The sequence below is a fragment of the Amblyomma maculatum genome, chromosome 4, assembly GCF_055883805.1.
Source record: "Amblyomma maculatum isolate TAMU_Amacu chromosome 4, ASM5588380v1, whole genome shotgun sequence".
In the NCBI taxonomy this organism is placed as follows: Eukaryota; Metazoa; Arthropoda; class Arachnida; order Ixodida; family Ixodidae; genus Amblyomma; species Amblyomma maculatum.
This window is the reverse complement of record NC_139347.1, coordinates 102,251,193-102,264,573: the sequence shown is the minus strand read 5'-3', so window position 1 is coordinate 102,264,573 and position 13,381 is coordinate 102,251,193. Positions and strand designations below refer to the sequence as shown.

At 46.3% G+C, this 13,381-nt stretch overlaps 1 protein-coding gene across 1 annotated transcript in view; it reads left to right on the top strand.

The window, feature by feature from the left end:
- Positions 1–5,669, top strand: part of LOC146191878 (uncharacterized) — a 58,727-nt gene extending 53,058 nt beyond the window's left edge. Inside the window, exons 7-9 of the mRNA XM_084599997.1 lie at positions 299–456; positions 1,899–2,019; positions 4,255–5,669. Of these exons, the coding sequence (XP_084456123.1) occupies positions 299–456; positions 1,899–2,019; positions 4,255–5,170 (1,195 nt within the window). The 3' untranslated portion in view covers positions 5,171–5,669. The remainder of the gene's footprint in view (positions 1–298; positions 457–1,898; positions 2,020–4,254) is intronic.
- Positions 5,670–13,381: the final 7,712 nt, after the last annotated feature.

Sequence of the window (13,381 nt, the reverse complement as noted above, 5' to 3'; positions counted from 1 at the left end):
CTACTCTGCATATATTATTCCGCGCTCATTAAAAACTTTGAAGGCATGTGCATACTTTATTTATCGTCAGCAGCTTAACTGGCATGCATAATTTTTTAACATTATTTATCAAGCACTTCACTGCGCAATTACTCTGGTAATGTTTGTGTGCAAGTACTAAGTTACCGATCTCAAAACACCAGGCGAAATGGTCTTCTCATTTGCTAAATGTTGAGTCGCCGTTATCAGTGAGATTTCATAAGGCTACTTTACACAAACTGAGCCACTGCACAGAACATAAAACTGCCCTTTCTTGCAGGCTAGCTGGCATCAGAGAGAAAACGCTACAGGGCTTCGCCAAGGGCTTCGACTACCGGCCTGGCCACCAGTTTCATCCGGGCCAGGACGTCACACATGCCTGGAACGCCGTCTTCATCCTAGGTGCCTGGAGGTTCCTCGATACGACATGGGGCACAGGTGCGTACTTCGAGCAGCCCATGCCAATGTCCGGAACAATACGCGTGATGCTGCGCCGACATGAGCTGGCAGGAAACGTAGTCATAGGTTAAACCAGAGTCCTTCTTAGAGTGACTGGAATGCGGCGTCTGACTTTTTTCTAGGGGGCGACGGCGTGCTCTGAAAGTATATTTCTAAACATAATTGCGTTATTGACTAGACCTTTCCACATTCGTCAATGAGCACCTTTATCGCTCGACTGTACCTTTAAAATTGATTTTGTTTTATATGTTATACCGTGCCTATGATATCAAAGTTTAATGAATTAGTGCGTGTAGAACTTAACGTGACACAACTGATCTTTTTTGATCTATAACAAAATAATAAAAATGCGCCGATCTTAACAAAGATGTTCTAGTTATTCAAACTCGGTGTTCCAAATAAATGTAAGGGATGCGTGTCCATGATGCACGGCGACAGACAGCGTCCTTTGATTTTCATAAAAAAAACAAAAAACAAAGGTGAATTAAATAACAGAAATCTGCCCCGTCTATTTCGCGTGCAACACGATAGTACCACTCAGAGTATGCTCAGGGCTCCCACATTTCTTTTTGTGCATTTTGGCATGCTTTCAGGGTTAATGAATCGTTACCACGCTAGTTTCTCATTAACTCAAAGCATGATGAACGTGGTTACAGCGTTGTTATGCTTCCTATATTAGCTGCGCGATGTCTCGAGCTATCTACGCATGTTTAACATTGTCAGAAATCATGCGATGATTTGAAAGAAGCTTCAGGTTGCAGTCGCTCACAGCACGGCCTCGTATTATTTCAAACACACGCTTAAATTAAGATTATTGCACGTTCCTCTTTGTTACATCTGACAGCTCACGTGAGAAGTACGCCTACTGAGGTCAAATACTAAGTTGTCGCACGCTGTGGGGGTTTTCTTGAAAGCAGCTTCAGTATAGTGCTCGTAAGGCACAACTTCAAGTTTAAAAAGCGCAAATCATCGCTGCATCAGCCTGCCCGAATAGTTTCAGACGCCTACTGACAACTTACTAAAAAATAGACGAAGGAATGCCATAGCTAAATTTGTAACTGTTGAGATATTGTGGCAGTACATGTAAGTAAAGAACAATAGCCCTATGGTATAAATACGTAGGCGCCAGTTGCTGACCTGTAATCGCACCATATTCCTACCTGTCTTCACATTAGGCATTTTGCGAAGCAATGGTAGAGAGACGTTCATCAGTTAAAGGACACAAATAGCCACAGAGCCTTGTAGGGTTGTTTCCTGTGTACACAAACTCCATGGCTGTTGACGAGACTAGCCGAAAAAGCACTTTCGTCTTTTCGTACATCGTTCTCTAACCGGATAAAAACATAAACCTGCAGAGATATGGCTGAACCATTTGGGGCTGACGCGCGGGACCTTGCATTGTTTTCACGCGCTTCGCGCAGGCTACACGGATCACACCGGGAAGTTCATAAGGAAAATCAACGAGCACTTCTTCGCGACCGACCCTGAGGTGATCATCTGGACGCATTTTCCTTACGACGAAATGGAAAAGAACTACTCAAGGTAAACCTCTCTGTTATGCGCGATATGACTCCTTTTCACCCATTCGGCTCCATTGCACCACCTGTGCCGCGTATAGAATCAGTGTGCCTTTCATTCCAGGAGCGTTTCGCGAGAAGGCTGTGCCTTTTTATTATCATTCTCCCATACTTCTTCCTACCCGGGAAAAAAACAAACACCAGAATAAAAAGAAGAGAAAAAAGTGATACAATCTCAGCCTTGAAAACCCGGTATGTATTGAGAGCGTGCTGTTGGGAGGAGCGGTATGTGCTGGGTAAATCCAGCTCATGTGAAGCGTAGCTTTATCCCCAGCCTACCCTGGTGCCTCAGGTGGTGCTGGAAAGCGCTCGCTCGAGCGGAAAGCTCGGAGGCGTTCAGTTACACACTCTACATTGCTCAAGGGCAAACAAATTGAGGACAGGCAACGCGGCCGAAAGTGATGTCGGGTGAGCAATAATAGAACATCCTTTAAACTTTTTGTGCACTTGCTCAAAGAAGCGATCTGTTTACACTGCGGCTTTGCCAGCGCACGCACGTTCTTAAGAGGCTCAGATTGTCGGTGGTCCTAGCTTTGTATCAAGCGTTGTTCGAAAGTTAGAGGGAAACGCAGAAATTAAAAGAAACTTGATGCGCGCTCATTGAGACCGCACGTCCAGCAAGTTAGTGCAAATAAATCCGATAAAGCTTTGAGCGACACAGAAAATGTGCCTGGAACGGGCACGCACATATCTGGCCAAGTCGCTAGAAATGCACAGCTAACAAAAGCGCATAGACACGGACAACAGACTGAATAGGGACACAACAGACTCTGAGTTCTACTTCTTAACTCCAGGAAGGAATATTACACGTATCTTAACAAAATGTCAAAATCGTGTAAAAAATGACGTGTATGTTGGTTTTAAATCTTGGTTTTAGGAGTAATGTTTCTGTTGTTTATTGTTCATATTTTGTTTTTATTTATGGCTTGAAGTTGTTGTTTTTTGTATGTGGGAGTGCTTGAATGAGTGTGTATCTTGTTTTTATACATATTATGTTTTGATATGTGTACTTTGCATCATAGAGTTAAGAAATTCAAGTGGGCTCATGTTGTGTCCCTATTGCCTGTTGCTTGTGTTTATGGGCTATTGCTAGCTATGTCGCAGGCACATTCGAAGCTATTATTGAAACCTGCGTCTCGATAGAGCCCCAAGCGCACCTTAAAGAAACCGGAATGCGCCTTTATTGACAACATGCCTGGGGTTCCTTCACGTGATGATTGTGAATGCACTGAGGAGAGCAATTCTTGTTGTCAGCATGTGGTGTTTGTTCTTACACTATTTCCTAAAAGAAGTGTTTTTTTTTTCATATGTGTTTAAATTTTAGCGTGTACGAGTAGAAAGTGTGATGCGAAAACAAATTCCAAGAATAGAAGTCTATACAAGGAAGCACATGACTGCCAGCTGACAGAGGCTTTGGCCATCACCTAAGTGGAAAGGCTTGCACTAACGCTCATAAGAGGAGACTAAACAGAACGGTTAAGAGTAAAATGGCCTCCAGCTCGACGAAGCCTAAAAATAAGTGCTTAAACAAGAAACCTATCTGTGCTTTGCAGCATTAATTAGATTATTCATAGCGCTGTATTGTTTTGTTTTAGCCATGCTGAGGTAGAGTATTAGCGTTTGTTAGGTTAGGTTTGTTGCTTAGGCTTGTTGCTCAATAGAATATTCGTCCATGCTTGGTTCATCTGCGTAGCGAAAACTGTTCTTTGAAGTTGACCAACGCACACACGCCAATGATATAAATACTTCTGTGTGCACTGCGTTCGCAACAGATTTATAGCCATATAAGCCAACGGGATTTCGTCGAATGTTAAACTATAGCAGGCGATACTCTTCTGGTTAAGCCTTTCACATACCCCTACAAGCCTGGAGGCCGCTTTTATTCGTATCAGAATAAAGAAACTCCAAGGTCACACAACAAACCATATCAATGAATATTGCGCGTAAATGTGTTCTTATAGGCGGTCGGCGCACAGCGTCCTCCACGACGATACTTTAATCAAATGAGGTCAGTCCAGAATCAGAGTCGAAAGCGAAATCATTAATACCTAAATAACTATTCGCGACTGCTTGAGCTGGAAGTTGCTGTGGATTTGTGAACTGCTGGACAAAACCAGCCGCAACGAGCATTCTTGAAACCATCTTCAAAGCACCGCGAACTCGCATAGTTTTTCATTTCTTTTTTTTTCCCGATCATCAGGTGGCAGCTCCTGGACAAGCCCCTGACTCTTGACGAATTCAACTCGCTTCCGAAGGTGACGCCACACTTCTTCCAACTCAACATGCGCATGCGCTCAACACCTCAAAACCCCATCACGTTTCGGGTGCGCACGGAGCTTCGGCTAGCCGCGCACGAGCCAATGCGTTACAAGTTCAAGCTCTACCCGTCTGACGAAATTGAGAACGCCACTCTCAACAACTACGTCTTCTGCCAGCTCGTCGAAGACCGATGCGTGGCCTGTTTTGCCGTCACGCCACCTACCGAAGGCCGCTACTTCCTTAAGATCTACGCCAACCGCGAACGCGACATGCGAGCAGCCGCTGTGGGCGATGGGGGCGCCACAGCAGCCAGCGCCAGCCTACAGAACATTGGCATCTTCCTGCTCGACTGTGTACGTGCCAAGAAGTACCTGATGCCATTCCCGCTGAACGAGGTTCCGTGGGGTCCCACTCAAGCATTCTACGACTACAACATGCGGCTAGTAGACCACACGGGGCCCGTGATCGTGTCGTGGGGAGCCAAGCGCAAGCTCACCATCGACATGTCTGAGTCGATGCTCGTCAGCCACCAGCTGCTGGACACGGACGGTGTTGAGATGGACCTCAAAGGAATGATTACCCGCGAGGACAAGGACCGTCGCGTCACCTTCCAGATAGTGCCTCAGCGCGTGGGCATGTTCAAACTGGTCATCTTCGCCATGCCCAAGCCCAAGCTGAAAGGCAAGTGGCGGCTGCCGTTGGTGGCCACTTTCCTGATAGACTGCAAGCTCACCAGGTTGCAACTTGATGAGGAGCTGCGCCTCGCTCATCACAGGCCACCTCTTCCAGAGGACGACAAGGATAAGGAGAACGGAAAGGAGAAAGGAAAAAGAGTCAGGATATCGACCGTGCGATAAGGTGCCCCACTGACTCGGTAAATTGATTTTTAGTGTGGCAACGGCGCGGCAAGTTATGAAAAACCTGGTTGCAAAGTCTGCTGTCATGACATAGCCAATGACAAGAGACAGGACATCGTTTCCAGGCGATGGAACGAACAACGATGACGCAAGCTGTTCAACTCACGTGATCCTACCACAAAGGCCACTTTGTCTCTACCTGGCGCCAGTCTTTTTAGTGCCGTGCGTCCGACAACATTGAGACTTTCAACGTCTCCTCTGTGCTACGCCTCTTCCAGTGCTCCGAACGTGACATGATGGCTGGTACCTGCTACTGAAAAGCAATATGTCATTTTATGCGTCCGCGAGGTTACAAGACTGAAAGGCGACTTTAAGAGGCGAACCGGGTAGAAGACTGTTGAGATTTACAATTTTCTTACCTCGAGTCTCTGTACAACGTACACAGTGCAACGAATTCTATGCCCCTCAGTTCTTGAAACTTCCATGCCTCACAAACTGACTTCCGCATTCGAGAAAGTTTTCTTTTTTTTTCTTGCAGGGACTGTGTGCGTTTGCCATCAGCGTTCCCATTTAGCAGATGAGCCAGAAGATCATCTCAGAATTTGTGGTTCCTTTTAGCATTCACTAAGCTACCTCTCGTTATAGGGCTGTTTGCTGGGCTCCTAGTTCAAGGGCAGGCTGAAATAATCGAAGGTCATAACGAAGTCTCTAATTCAATCTAGCAGGGTTTTCTGGGATAGTGTGCAGATCATGGGCTGTCCATGCCAAGAGTAAGCTCCCCAGATGTCACGAAAGTGGAAGCACAATTCATCGATGCATTCGGCACTACATCCGATACTTACAACGCTGAAAGTCTGATGCCAGAAAGGTAAGTGATGGTGCTAGCAATGTCGGACAGTGCACTCGAATGTCACTAAATGGGAATGAATAAGGTTTTGTGCTAGAAGCTGGTGGTTCTTGGCTATCGCTAGCGGCAGATGCGATGTGCGCTTAAACAATACAACTCCATATTGCTTTTTATTGCACCGTGATGCATATGTGAGTACGCAATGCGATAACTGCTCTGGGAAGATGGCACTTGGTAGCAGCGTTAACAGTAGAACTTGGAAGTACCTCGAGCGGCTTCTGGAAACATGTTGAACAGCACTGTATCCAAAGCCATAACGTTTTCTTGCTGTATATTTAACGCTTGCAAACTTAAACAAAACAATGTTCGTGTAATTGTAGCTACAGCGCATGACCGGATAAATCCAGAGGCGCAGCGTTCCTTGTTACGCATGCCTTCCTTCATGCGTATACTGTACAGCGTATTGGCTACGCAGCGAGTACAAGTGCCTTCTGGTAGCGAGGTCATCAGTATGGTTGGACACTTAACCTGAACCCTAAACGCAGTTTACGTCCAACAGTAACCAGTTCTAAGCGTCACATGTCTTCTATGTGTACTATTTCAGAAAGGAAGCATTTTTTACATTTCTCTTTCGGCTTCAGAGTTAATCACCGTATGTAAGCCATATACTTGGAAATAAACCTGTTCTTGTTGAAAAAATGCGCAGTTTACTTTTTAAATTTCTAACACCTTTATGAAATGCGGTGATTCTGATATTTGAATCTTCTAAGATGTCGTTACCCAATAAAACAGTCGAATATCTAGTGAAGTGCATTGAAAAGTATATGAGACAGAAAAACTTCACTTCAACGAACTTCAAGAGATTTTAGGAAAACGTTTGTTAAAGAGAAAGTTTGCTGCACTCAAATAAGTGCGAGGAAGCTAGTTTTCGTTAGCTCCAAGAAACATCGGGTGTTGAAAACATATCTGAACCCATTCATCTGGGACTGCGCTCATTTGCAAGAGAAGACTGCAATAACCTTTTGCAGCACTTTTGAACTTAGGACTGCAGTGGTTTTGAAAACGCTCACTGCGTGCAAACTCTCGCGAACCTTGTCCGGAACTACGGTCTGCTAGACAGCCTTCACTTTCTCCAAGCATGATCACTACATGCTTCAGCAGATCATGGTCAATCAACATGCTTCCGTTCGCCTTTTATGAAGACGAAAGGCCTATAGTAGAGCTGAAGTTCTAGCTATGGCTAGATACGACTGTGGAGCCCATTAAGCGTGCAGAGCCAGCTATGGATTCAGCTGGCTACAAGCTTGTTCAGATACTCAATTCAGTTTAAAGCTAAATGGCGGCCACTTGTAGTCACGCGGTAATGAAATGTTGTTCACAGGGAAAAATATGCAGAGGAAACTGCGGGTTGTGTTTGATTGCTTCGTATGAGTTGGGACACACACGATGGCACCGTGAAAAATTTTTTGTAGAACTGAAATGAGCATAACGTAAGTTCGCTGAAATGAAATGCGCTTGCATAGCGTTCTATGGAGCTTCCGTGGGTGATTTAAGAAACTTTGTACAACTGAATACATTGTTTAAATGACATTCGCGTGATATTCTACTGTAGCTTTACAAATGAAAAGATGCAGTGAAAAGTCTGAACAAAAGTTTACTCCTCTCACGTAAGTTATAATAAATTGCATAATGCCTTGCCAATTAGTTACGCGCAGCGAGAAAAAAATCTGAATGAAAGCGAATAGTAATAGTTCAAAAGCAAGCTGAAACATCTATGACGTAAGGAAAGATCCTGCAGAGTGCAAACAGTATAGTGTTTCGAAATACTTGGCTTATATAACTGGTCACCCCGTTTCAGGACTCATACCCCAAAATTTCAAACATATTCTGGGAAATATTTTTTTAATATATTCTTTTAAAAAATTCTAGAACTGTGCCATGCATAAGAATCAATATACCCACAGAACCTATTTTTAAAATCGCACCTATTCAGTTTTATATGGCAGGCTTAAGCACTTATGAGGAAAGAAAAAACTTCACAGAATAAATTCTGCTAATCAGTGGAATCTTAGATCATTTGCATCAATGTGCTCATAATAGCGGTTTACTGTACTCAACAGCGACCTCATTATTACTGAATAACGGACAACTTTCTATGGCAGTCTTAATTGCCCATTGTGAGCGCAGGACAAACTTTAAAATTTAGCTGCGTATCGGAAGTCTATACCATTTCTGTCAATATCTTAAAATATGCTACAAAATTACAGGTCCTCACAAATTGCAGCCCATTGGTTTTCCTTAAGAGCATTAAATAATCAGTGGGAGCTCAATCAAAACTAGATAAGCGAATTTTTGCTTCGCATCAGAAGCTTAGACAATTCTGATCGAGGTGTGCATAACAGTTTCTTAGAATATCCTGTGGTTATCTCACAATTAAAAGGGGTTCCAAAATACCGGACTTGGTCAAATATTTAGGGGAATCCCCCAAGGTGGAGTAGATTCCTAATAAGGGAGTAATAATTATTCGCTGACATCCACCCATGCGCAGCCATACGGCTACAAAGGAAAGCTATATAGCTTTCTCAGAAACTTCGCAGTAAAAGAAAATTGGTCCTGATCCAACGGTCGAACTCGGTACCACCGTCTTTCCGGGGCAGTCGCTCTACCGACTGAGCTAACCAGGATGGCTAGTAGATCAGACGCCAGGGCGAAAGCAAATTGATCTATAATTCGAAGTAGGAATGATGTTGGTCAAGTATTTAGGGGGAATCCCCCAAGGTGGAGTAGATTTCTAATAAGAGATTAATTACTCATTGACATCCACCCATGGACTTGTGTATGCAGGTTTCCGGCACAAGCCAGGTGAAGCGAATACGCACGGTGAAGATGATTTATGTAAAATGTGAATGTATTGCATAACACCTGCTTATAAGACCTTAATGACATAGTTTTGTACGACACACCAACTTGAATAACGTGTATCATCATCATCATCATCATCATCATCATCATCATCATCATCATCATCATCATCATCATCATCATCATCATCATCATCATCATCAGCCTGACTATACCCACTGCAGGCGAAGGCCTCTCCCATATTTCTCGAATTAACCCGGTTCTGTGCTAGCTGCATCCACTTGACCCCTGCGAACTTCTTAACCTCATCCGCCCACCTAACTTTCTGCCGCCCCCTCCTACGCTTTCCTTCCCTTGGAATCCAGTTTGTTACCCTAAGCGACCATCGGTTATCCTCTCTTCGCACTACATGTCTTCTTGCCCATGCCCATTTCTTTTTAATTTCCACTAGAATGTCGGTAACTTAAGTTATTTCTCTGACCCACTCTGCACGCTTCCTATCTCTTAATGTTACCCCTACCCTTTTTCGTTCCATAGCCCTCTGGGTTGTCCTCAACTTAAGTAGAACTCTCTTGGTTAGCCTCCACGTTTCAGCCCCATAGGTAAGTACAGGTAAGATGCAACAGTTGTATACTTTCCTCTTGAGCGATACCGGTAAGCTGCTTGTCATAATCAGCGAGTGCTTGCCAAATGCGCTCCATCCCAATCTTATTCTTCTTGTTATTTCCTATTCAACATCTGGATCTGCGGTTACTATCTGTCCAAGTAGACATATTCGCCTACTACTTCCAGTACTTCGCTACCAAATGTAAACTGCTGCTCCTTCCCGAGGCTGTTGAACATTACCTTAGTCTTCTGCATATTGATTTTCAAGCCTACCTTTTTACTTTTCTTGTCTAGGTCATCAATCATTATTTGCAGTTCATCCCCCGAGTTGCTTAGCAAGGCAATGTCATCAGCAAATCGCAGATTACTGAGGTATTCTCCATCTACCCTTATCCCTAACTGCTCCCATTCCAAGTCTCTGAATACTTCCTCTAAGCAAGCTGTGAATAGTACTGGGGAGATTGTGTCGCCTTGTCTAACACCTTTCTTTATAGAAATTTTGTTACTTTCTTAATGCAGAACTATGGTTGCTGTGCAGCCACTATGTATATATATATATATATATATATATATATATATATATATATATATATATATATATATATATATATATATATATATATATATATATATATATATATATATATATATATATATATATATATATATATATATATAATGTAAAGAAGACAAAGAACAGAAAACGCTGCGGCATCGCCATCACCATCGCTTGTCTCCGGCGCCCATCTCGCTCGCGCTGAAGCTGTGCCCTGCGGCTGGTAATTCGATCCCTTGTGCCCAAAGTACTGCCAGCGCTAGACGTTCCAACCAACCATTAAATCCACATTTCACTTGGTGGAGGTCAATCTGAAGTTCCCTGTACCCATCTCGCCCTGGAACTTCGCAGCAGAACATTGACTACCCCAATGACGGAGCCGACTTCATTGCACCTGCCTCCGCCCGTCACCTGCACAGGTGCGCTCCGTCAACGGGACCCGACTACCTTCAGCGGAAGCAGCGATGACGACGTCGACGATTGGCTGACCACTTACGAACGGGTCAGCCGTCACAATAACTGGGACGACAACCGTAAGCTCACCAATGTCATCTTTTACTTGAGCGACGTCGCTAATCTGTGGTTTCGAAACCACGAGTCGGACTTTTCCACCTGGGCGAATTTCAAGACTAAATTTTCTGATGTCTTTGGCCGCCCCGCCGTCCGAAAACTCCGCGCGGAACAGCGTCTTCGATCGCGACTACAGCTGCCCGGTGAAACGTTCACCAGTTATATTGAGGACATTGTTGATTTGTGTCGCCGCGTTGACCCGACCATGACCGAGGCCGTTAAGATACGTCATGTCCTCACAGGAATTGATGCCGGCGCTTTCAACATGCTTATCGCCAAAGGTCCCAATACGGTCAAGGAAATATACGACCTATGTCAAAGCTACGACGAACTCCGCAAGGAGCGTGCTTTGATTCGCCAGCCTGATGCATCACTCGCTGGATTAGCCGCGGAGAGGGAGTCATCTAGCCTCTCTGAAGACATCAAGGCTTTTATACGTCAGGAGGTCGCGCGCCAACTGTCCCTACAGCCATATCTTAAGGAGTCGTCAACAACTGGCCTTGTTCCGGAGCTTCGCCATGCAATCCAGCAGCATGTCTCTGAAGTCCTCCCTAATCCTGTTCCTCAATCAGCTCCGGTCGCACCCTCAATGCCGTTACTCACGCCCACAGTTTCATCGTCCGGCGTTGCGCCACTGAGCTACGCTCCAGCATTCGCGCCGGCTCCTCCTCAAGTATTGCGTCGCACGTATGCCGAAGTCACTTCAAGTCCACCGCCTGAGCCAGCATATGCCTATGCTTCGCCCCCCATGCGGTCCGCACCAACAGCCTTTGCTCCCCCCTTGCGTCAGACACCATCTCCATGGCGCACTGCGGACAACAGGCCTATTTGCTACCACTGCGGCATCCCCGGACACACTACACGCTACTGCCGGCGCCGAATAAATATGGCCTTTGCTGCACGGCCTGCGCCACCTTATTTGGCCCCCCAGTTCCCAGTCCCATCGGGTCCTCCAACAGCACCCCCTGAACCTCCGGACTTCCGCCCTCGTCGTTCGCCATCACCACGTCGCCGCTCCATTTCGCCAATGCGCCGACGACCCGCTACCCAGCCGGGAAAACTGACCGCCGCAGTTCGCGAGGCACGAACTGCGTATCCGACCGAATTTCAAAGTCCTCGTCTTAATCCCGCGAATGTTATTCCTGTCATCGTTGAAGGTGTTCATACTCTTGCGCTCGTCGACACCGGTGCCGCTGTATCAGTTATCAGCCAAAAACTCTGCCGCTCCATCCGAAAGGTGACTACGCCTCTCGAGGGACTATCGCTTCGTACCGCATCCGCTCACAGTATACAGCCGACAGCTATCTGCACTGCTCGCGTCGTCATTGCTGCAGCCTTGTACATCATCGAATTCGTCGTTCTCCCCACATGTTCTCATGACGTCATTCTCGGCTGGGATTTCCTGTCCCAGCATCATGCTATCATTGACTGCGCCAGTCCTCAAGTAGAGCTTATTGAATCGAGTGATGCACCGTCTGATGCCCTGCTCCACGAGCCGTGTCCTCGTTTTGCGACCAAACTCCTCGTAGCACATGACACAACCATCCCACCCGTTAGCGCTGTTCTGGTTCCCCTCACTGCCTCTTTTACCACCGCCGCGACAGTCCTCTTTGTGCCCTCTAACGTTGTCTGCCGCCGCCGCCACTTACCGCTGCCGTTTGCCGTCCTTGACATGAAAAACGGCGCTAGCACACTTCTGGTATCCAATCCTCTTCCCTCTCCCGCTATGTTGATCGAAGGGGAGTGCCTCGGCCGCATCGAGCCCGTGGACCTTCTGTTCACCTTTGATGATGTGTCATTCCCTGTTTGCCAAGTTGACGCCTTGACTCCAACTCGTGTGGCTTCAGATCCGCTACAGCGGGACCTTTTTGACCATTCCGTGGACAGCGCTCTAGAACCGCGCCACCGCGAGCAACTTCTTGACCTTCTACACCAATTCCGCGCCTCCTTCGACATTCCGCAATCTTCCTTGGGCCGCACGACGACCGTTTCCCACCTCATCGACACTGGCGCTCACCCACCTCTCCATCAGCGGCCGTATCGGGTGTCCCCGACTGAGCGCCGTGTTATTGCCCAACAAGTCGATGACATGCTGCAACGCGGAGTAATTAGAGAATCCTGTAGCCCATGGTCGTCTCCTGTGGTTCTAGTTAAAAAGAAGGATGGCTCCATACGATTTTGTGTTGATTATCGCCGCCTCAACAAAATCACTCGTCGTGATGTGTACCCCCTCCCACGAATCGACGATGCCCTAGACTGTTTGCAAGGCGCAGAATTCTTTTCCTCACTCGATTTACGCTCCGGGTATTGGCAGGTGCCCATGGCAGAGGCGGATCGTCCTAAGACCGCCTTTATTACTCCAGACGGACTATACGAATTTAATGTTATGCCATTCGGACTCTGTAACGCCCCAGCCACATTTGAAAGAATGATGGACACTGTACTGCGCGGCCTGAAATGGAACATCTGTTTATGCTACCTCGATGATATCGTCGTCTTTTCAACCGACTTCCCGACCCACCTGACTCGACTTCGCCAGGTCTTCACCTGCCTAACCCGCGCCGGTCTTCAACTCAACCTCAAAAAGTGCCGCTTTGGTGCCCGCCAGCTCACAATACTCGGACATGTTGTGTGTAAAGATGGAGTTCTGCCTGATCCTGAGAAGCTGCGCGCCGTCGCTGACTTTCCGAAACCGACCACTTTGAAACAACTGCGAAGCTTCGTGGGCCTCTGCTTGTACTTTCGTCGTTTTGTTCGGAATTTCGCAACC